Here is a 7,911-nt window from a genome sequence, read left to right on the forward strand (position 1 = left end):
TCAAACCACAAATGCGACTGTTTATTTTTCTGAATGGTTGCTCTATGTAGGGTTTTTTACTGGATGAATGGAAATTACAACAATATGTGTTTAATTATCATTATTTATACATTTATTTAGAATGTTTTTTTTAGGAGATCAAAAACAGCTAAAATCACAAAGATTTTAAAATAAAGAAATTATATCTGTCACTTCCTGGTTAACTTTAGAGGAAAATTGATCGCAAGATTTTCACAATATTACTTTTTTATTCTAAACTAATGGTAAAACCTGCTTTGAAGATTTCTCTAATTCCAGTGACAGAAGCGCTTACAATTTTATTTTGTTTGTTTGTTTGTTAATGTACTCAAAATTCAACATTATTCTCCATATTAGAGTGATAATTACATTTCCCCAAGTATTAATTTAGAATAGACCCTTTTCACGGTTACGTCAGACAAAATGGCGACAGGGCCGAAAATGTGAATAGTTACTTCCAATTTTACGTAAATAATAAAAAGTAACCTTACCAATCTCATAAGAAAAACGTACAATATTTATTTTATAATTTGTGAACGATCTTAGAGGGGGAAAACAAATACAACCAGGTAGGACATTTCTAAAATAAATATTGTACAAATTTCGGTTACAATTAATTAGGTTACCTTTTATTATTTATATATCTTGCTTTAAACAACGTTCAGCTCTCAGCTTTGCTGCTCTAAACCCTATAAACCGGAAGCCACTCTGCACATGACGTCACATGAAAGGGGTCTTTAACAGGGACTTCTCTATAACTACACACCACTAGATTTATAAAGATCACGAATCAGCGATTTGGGACGTTGCAAATAATCGTTCAAGTACTTTCAGTAAACAGATCACGATTATTCGAGTCTTATTAAACTGTCAGAAAATGACTAACCTTTCTCTCAGTGGTGTTGAGGTAAACCATCTCGATGCGGTCATAGTATGCATCGACCCAGTACAGAATGCCCTGAGGAATGTCCAGACTCAAGCCGTTGGGCCACAGCACTGTTTTACTGGTCAGGAACACCTGATGATGTGACCCATCCATCCAGGCTTTTTTGATCTTCCCTCTGTTGCTCTCTGTGGGATCCTCCTCCCAGTCGGTCCAGTACATCCACCTGAGGAGAAGAAAAACAAGAGACGATGTGTATTTAAAGGCGTGTGAAGTACAACATCTGAAACAAAAATATCAGCCAGGTTTCAACTTTTAGGAAAGGAATCGGTCCACTGCAGAAAGCGGTAGCAGTCGTTCTCTCTCTCCAGTCTTACCCATGGCCTGGGTCCACAACGATGGCACGAGGGTGGCTCATCTTTCCTTCAATGAGGGTCTTCCGGGTCTGGGAAGCTTTCTCCAGCCTGGCGACACAGATGGTCTTCTTAGGACCGTCATCTGTCCAGTAGAGATTACCTCCCATCCAGTCGACAGCTAAGCCCTCTACTGTGTGAATACCTGTGATAAGTGGGAGAAGTCGGAGTGAAAGGATGATTATAATGCAGATCTACATTATTAGACATAAAAAGAATTCCTTACAAAAGGAGATTTTCCAGCTTACCCTCCTTCAGGATAATCTCTCGTTCTCGGTCGTGGATCTTCTGCCGACCAATAATGTAGCTGGTGGCGTCAGCGAAATAAATGAATTCACTGGCAGCATGGAAATCCAGAGCTCGAGGGTTCATCAGGTTCTCAATGGGAATCATGTACTCATCAGGAACCTTAGCGTTCATGTCCATGCCTCTGATGACTCCAGGACGGCCCTTCCCATAAACCAAAAACAACTCGTGGTCTGGTTCTGCAAGAAGACGAAACAAAGCAAACCATGCTTGAGCTCTTCTTACAGCAACGTTGATGTTCTTCATTACTGTCCAAATCTGCTTTTTTTGGTTAGATACTCACTCTTGCAGGATTTACCATCACTACCGAGGCTGAACCCAGAGTTACAGCGACAGGTGCGCGTCTTGTGGCTGTTGCTCAGCAGACAAATGTCAGAGCAGCCTCCAGGCTTTCCAAACTGATCCAAAGCACAAGCATGGCTGCGCACTGAAGGCAAACAGGAGGGCACATGAAAGAAGCGGTTATGAAAAGACGTCAGAATGTAAAATAACCTAGAAAGCTGCCACGAGTTATTCGAAAAAGCTGCGAGATATGTTTTTGCACCTTGAGGTTGGCGTCTCTGATGGTAGACGTGAAGGGCGGAGCCCCGGTCCAACCGGGTCACCACCTGAAAGTCTGAGCTGTTGAAGCGGTTCACTCGAATCACGCTGGTCTTTGGGTTTAGGTTGCCTTCATCTGAGTTTGTGGCATAGAGATAGTTCTCAAACACAGTCAGGCCATTCAGGTGTTCGATCTGGAAAATGACATCAATGAGGAATATTTTTTATTTATCTGACAAGAGAGAAAACATCAAGCAAACAACTCATTAAAGGAAGGAAAATTGTGTTTTTGTTGTTTTTAACATGTTCTTGTGGCATTTTTCTCACGATGGGCGACATATATCAATAAAATTAAGATTAAAACAGTATTTCTAAGTATTGATACTAGATCTTAAATCCTTAATGACAAATCTTGAACTTTATTTTGTTAATATTTTCCAGTAAAAAACAGATTTTTTTTCTAAAAATGTGATCAAACAGAAGAAGAGGACGGTTGTGTAAACTTGGCAAAGAGCAGGAAAATGTTTGGTTCAGAGAATCTGCTGTCAAACAATGAAAGACAATTTACTTTTAAAGAGCACATTTGGTGCGGACCTCCTTTTCTGTCAGAAAGATGTACGAGTTTGGATTAGATTAGCTCCCTCCGTCTCCCACACACAAACATTACCGTCCCACCACAGTCGTGATTTCATTAGGAACATAACTCCACTCTAAACTCAGAGTCCTTTATTGAACCAAACTGAAAAGTTCATGGAGGCACCGGCCGGGGAAAAAAACCCACACATTCTGGAAGTATTATGAATCAAGGCAATAAAAAGGGCCTTATCCCTGGGGAGGCATTCTTTCTTTGCTGTAATACAAAGGAAACGAATGTTTAAAAAAAGCTGGACCGAGTCCAAAGATGGAGAAGATTTACTAAAGTGGACGAATGACCCAGCATTTTTGTTTGTTTGTTTAAACAGCAGCAATGCTTTGTATAGATCTGTAGTGGATTTTTGTGAAATTATGACATGCATTAAAAATAATTAGCAAATATACAACTCTAAGACAAACATGTCCACCCAAATGTGTTTCTCTTATTGATTAACTACTCTGTTGAAATATTTTGCTGTTTTTCATTGCATTTAAGTGGAAAATTCTGTTTTAACCTCAGGAGGTTGGTTTTGGGGGTTTCAAGTACAGACAGGAAACGTCAAAGTCCCACATGTGGTCAGCTAAAAAAGAAAAATTCAGAATTTACCACACATTCCTAGGATGGGGATTTTTTTTTTGTAACAACTCAATTTTTGGAGAAATTTAAAACTCTACCACAAACTTAGTGAGAATACCATTTTAAAATTGGTATCTTCCTGGACTGTGACAGCTGGGGAATTTCTCATAAATAAAGATGAAACGGGACATAAATAAATGTATGTTCTGTCATTGAATGGTAAAAGATGAAGTGTGAGTGATGGGGATGCATTTGTACATTAGGTGCTCCACCGATGGAGAAACTCCAAATGTCATTTTGGGAACTAAAATTGTTGGTTTGTTTTGCAGCCATTTTTAAAAGCTCACCAGCAGCCCTTGGATGATGGTGTGCCGGTTCTTCCCCTCATAGTCCACCACCTCAATGTAGTCCAGATAGGCGTCGGCCCAGTACACCAGCCGGTTCACCAGGTCCAGTGTGATACCGTGGGGGAAGACGATCTTTGTGTCCACCAGCTTTGTGCGGTTTTGGCCGTCCATGTCACAGCGCTCCACCCTCGGAGTGGAGCCATAGTCGGTGAAGAACACCTTACTGCAGGAGAAAAGCAGAATGAAGGATTTAAAAACAAGGAACTTCAAAGAATAGAAAATAATATCACTTCATAACCAATGATAACTGATTCATTTTTACTTTAACCTCAACTCAGCAGAAACTATTAGTCATAACACTTTTGTGTTGTTTAAAAACGTACAGACAGAACTGAAAAACGGAACAACATGAAAGTTCATCTTCAGGAACCTAAATCTGCAAGCTCTTCTTAATGTTCAAGTCTGTGGAGGAAGTGATTTGATTTTTGACAATCCTGCTTAGTCAGCAACTCGTCTGATCACAAGACAACGTCTTCCTCCCGAGAGGATTGCTTAAACACTCCGGGTTATGTTGGGTCAAAAAGAGGCACAAACCCCATGGCCGGGTCCAAGGCGATGCCTTTGGGGTTGTACAGATCTTGGTCCAGCAGAGTCACGCAAATCTGACCGTTTTTGTTGCAGACAAACACTCGGTCGTCCACGTCGTCCACAAAGTAGAAGTTTCCGGTTAGCCAGTCTATAGCCATCTGTTCCACGTCTGAGAGAGGGAGAGGAGGTATAAAAGGGAGAGCAGAAAACATTAAGAAAATGGAATAACAAAGTCGTGCACAGCCAGTAAACACTGGGTATTATTTCAGCACTGTGACAAACTTCTTCCTGATAATGCCTTCATTTTCTCACTTAAATGCTTTGGAAAAAGTTAAAGCAATGGATTACAAGGTTGTGCCTTTTCAGACTTAATAAAGACAAGGAAAGCATAAGAAAGCACAGTTAAAGTGCATGTGGTGCCTAAAATAATGTTGACAAACACCTAATATCCTCAATAAAGCAAGAACCTTCACGCTACTGCCCAACTATGTAGCCACAAGGGAGCCTGAGTCTGGGTTTCCATGTCCCGGTCCCCAGCCCGGTTAAAATATAGGGTTGTGTCAGGAAGGGCGTCAGGCGTTAAAATCTCTGTCAATCAGTGAAAGCTGATTCGCTGTGGCGACCATATATGCTGAAGCAAGTAATCTATGGACAACAAAATAATCATGTTTTAGCTTTCATTTCATCAGAAAGAAATACGGTTTCAGGATTGTTCTCATCAGTGGCAACCCCTAACATCCTCCTTACTTTGACTAAAGTTGATGTTGGCAGGTTTTGAGTAGCCTTAAAGACCGGCTCCAATGAAAATTGGGTTTTGGGGAATTTTAACATGTTTTTGTGGCATTTTTCTCATGATGGAGGACGTGTATAAAGTAAAACCACATTTCTAAGTATTTTTTTAAATTCAAATCGCATTGGATCAGATGAAAACCCATGGTTTGAAAAAGCTCTGGTTTGTGACACAGCAGCTGGGATGGGTGGGTTAAAGTCTGCTTTCTCTGCTACAATTCTTAAGCATACACTTGCAGACAAATAGATCCAATAACCTCTTAATTTTACTCGTCTGAGCTGCAATCTGGATCAAAGCTGTACGGCTGGATAGGTCTGATATAGTATTATTATTATTTTTTTACTACGCCAACATTAGCTTGTGAGGTGCTATGAGCTACTGGGAGAGAGTGTAAACAAAGGCATGCTGGGAAATTAGCGTAGCTAACTTACAGTTCTGCCTACAACCCAAAAGCTAATTTCTAAGGAGCACCAGCAGCTCTGCAAAGTACGTCTTTAAAAATGACACCGGCTTTTTGATTTTGGTTTAAAACAGCATAGTCATAATTAAAAGACCACCGGAAACGATTTTACAATAGATAAAAATACAGTTAGAGTGAAACTTAACGACTCATTGACCATTAATTCATGGATGGACCAACACTCAAGCATAATTTTCAAGAAATTGCTACATATTTACACCAAAAATCTGAACAAACTGCTGAACGGAATTTCCTCGGTGTTAACATTTCCCCACAGTAGTTAAATTAGTCATTTAAATGTGAATGCATTTAACCCCTGCTAAGTTGTGTTGGACTTTTAAGTGTCCACATAAACCCTTAAACCCTGACCTGGAAAGGTTGCAAAACCTCTGACTAAGCAGCTTGTAATCCCGGTCAGCAAACCAGAAAGACGAAACCCTTCAGATGAAGACCTTTACAAAAGCAGAAGACATGTTTTAACAGCTGCAGTCTCAAAGGATAACTACACAAACTTCACTCTATCAAAGTAACTCATTTGTGTCTCTCTGATGTTCGGACGGATGAAAGAGGTATAAAACCAAAGACGTTGAGCTGGCAGTCTTTTCATGAGCTTGAACTTGTCACAAAGAACTGCCTGTAATGGAACATCCTACAGAGCAGATTGAAGTTATGCAACAAAACACAGACGCATCTGGGCTCAATTCAGAAACCCTCACGGTCCTCGCCAAGAATAACCAAAGCCTAAACACACAAGTGGGACTAAAAGCATGATTCTGGTAAAAGAAAAAAAAATGTGAAACAATATCAATATAGAACCCTAACTTAAAATATAATTTGTTGAAGAAAACTGAAAACCTTTGAACAAATTCTCTGACTAAAGGAAAGTTGGGAGGAGATAATCCTTCTGGCATCAGATCTAACTTCCCCTTCATCTGAAGAACTCACGGGATGTCAACTGGATCAAAAACACATTTCATCCATGCATCTTTACAGTATATGAATAAAGCAGATGACTTTTATTTTGGTGGAAATAAAAGTTGTGCAACCCAGTGACTACTGCGTTATGCAACAACCTAGTGGACCCTATTATCCAGTGAGCCAGCCAGTCTGTTGCCATCTTCACTCATGCAGCTTCTGGGAAATGGAAACTTTGCTGGGAAAATGAACTTTCTTTCTCCCTGCTGGTAACACTGCTGTGGAGGAAAGTTTCACAAACTGGGGAGATGTTACTGCTGCGCCCCCTGGCCAGTAATACAAAACTACGAACCAAAACTAAGAAGGAATAGCATTTATGATGAGATGTAGATTAATAGTATACATGATAATAGAAAAACAAAAACACCGGCGTAAAGATGAAAGCAGAAGAGCTAGCTTAGCGCTATATTAGTGCTTTCTACGGTCGTCAGCACTATCTGTCAATCGGCGGGTGGCTACAGCGGCTCCGCCCCCAACTGTTCGGGTATGAAGAGAACGTTTTGTTTAAATGACATTTATTCTTTAATTGTGGAATTGTAAATACATTTTGGTAAAAGTTTTGCTTCTGATATTCTTCTAAAATTGCAGCTCCAGTTCATTTGGATGCAAAAAAAGTTTTATTCAGAGTGGTGATATCTAATAGACCAGTAAATGTAGTTCTTAACGTCCTGCTATTGCAAGGAAAGTTTTTATTGACAAAAATCTTTTTTTGAAACCACTTTTTAATACTTTTCATAAAGAGCTGTTATTATTTTCAGTCACTCAGTTGTATGAAAAAGAAAAGTGGCTTGATATTAGTGTTCTTCAGCAATATAAACTTAATGAGAACCTCAAACAAAAGCTGTTTTTAACTTTTTTTTAAATATTTATGTGTATTAGTAGGCTTAGTCTTTTATATGTTGTTTTATACATGTTTAATTTAATATGTTGGGTATTTGTGGTTGTTGTTCTACACCAGAACAAAAAAATTAGAGTTTAGCCTCTATTTTAGCAGTATGCTAACAGTTTTGCTAGTTTCTTGTCTACTGGGGTTTTCAGGCTAATTTAGAGTTTAGCTATTTTTGAGTTCAGCTAGTAATTAAGCAATAAACTAGCTTTTTAGGCTAATTTGGCCTCCTGTGAGTTTGTTATGCTAATTTAGAGTTTAGCGTTTAATTTAGCAACATGCTAACATTTTTGGCTGATTTAATTTACTGAGGAATTTTATGCTAATTTGGAGTTCAGCTGGTAATAACTAACAAACTAGCATTTTCGCTAATTTGGCCTCTACTAAAAGTAAAAAAATGTCACATTTTGACAGATGCTAGTTTCTTTTTATATTTTTGCTTTTGTTCATGCCAAAAATACTTAGCATAATTCACATTTATTAAAAAAAAAAAAA

The 7,911-nt window shown here is 38.9% G+C and overlaps 1 protein-coding gene across 1 annotated transcript in view; it reads right to left on the reverse strand.

Annotated features, from left to right (window-relative positions):
• LOC112159445 (low-density lipoprotein receptor-related protein 1) overlaps positions 1–7,911 on the reverse strand; it is an 84,521-nt gene that overhangs the window by 41,978 nt on the left and 34,632 nt on the right. Inside the window, exons 7-13 of the mRNA XM_024293496.2 lie at positions 4,312–4,474; positions 3,718–3,940; positions 2,165–2,354; positions 1,904–2,047; positions 1,563–1,799; positions 1,279–1,459; positions 905–1,127 (exon numbers count right to left, since the gene is read on the reverse strand). Of these exons, the coding sequence (XP_024149264.1) occupies positions 905–1,127; positions 1,279–1,459; positions 1,563–1,799; positions 1,904–2,047; positions 2,165–2,354; positions 3,718–3,940; positions 4,312–4,474 (1,361 nt within the window). The remainder of the gene's footprint in view (positions 1–904; positions 1,128–1,278; positions 1,460–1,562; positions 1,800–1,903; positions 2,048–2,164; positions 2,355–3,717; positions 3,941–4,311; positions 4,475–7,911) is intronic.

This window comes from Oryzias melastigma, linkage group LG7, assembly GCF_002922805.2.
Source record: "Oryzias melastigma strain HK-1 linkage group LG7, ASM292280v2, whole genome shotgun sequence".
Taxonomy (NCBI): domain Eukaryota; kingdom Metazoa; phylum Chordata; class Actinopteri; order Beloniformes; family Adrianichthyidae; genus Oryzias; species Oryzias melastigma.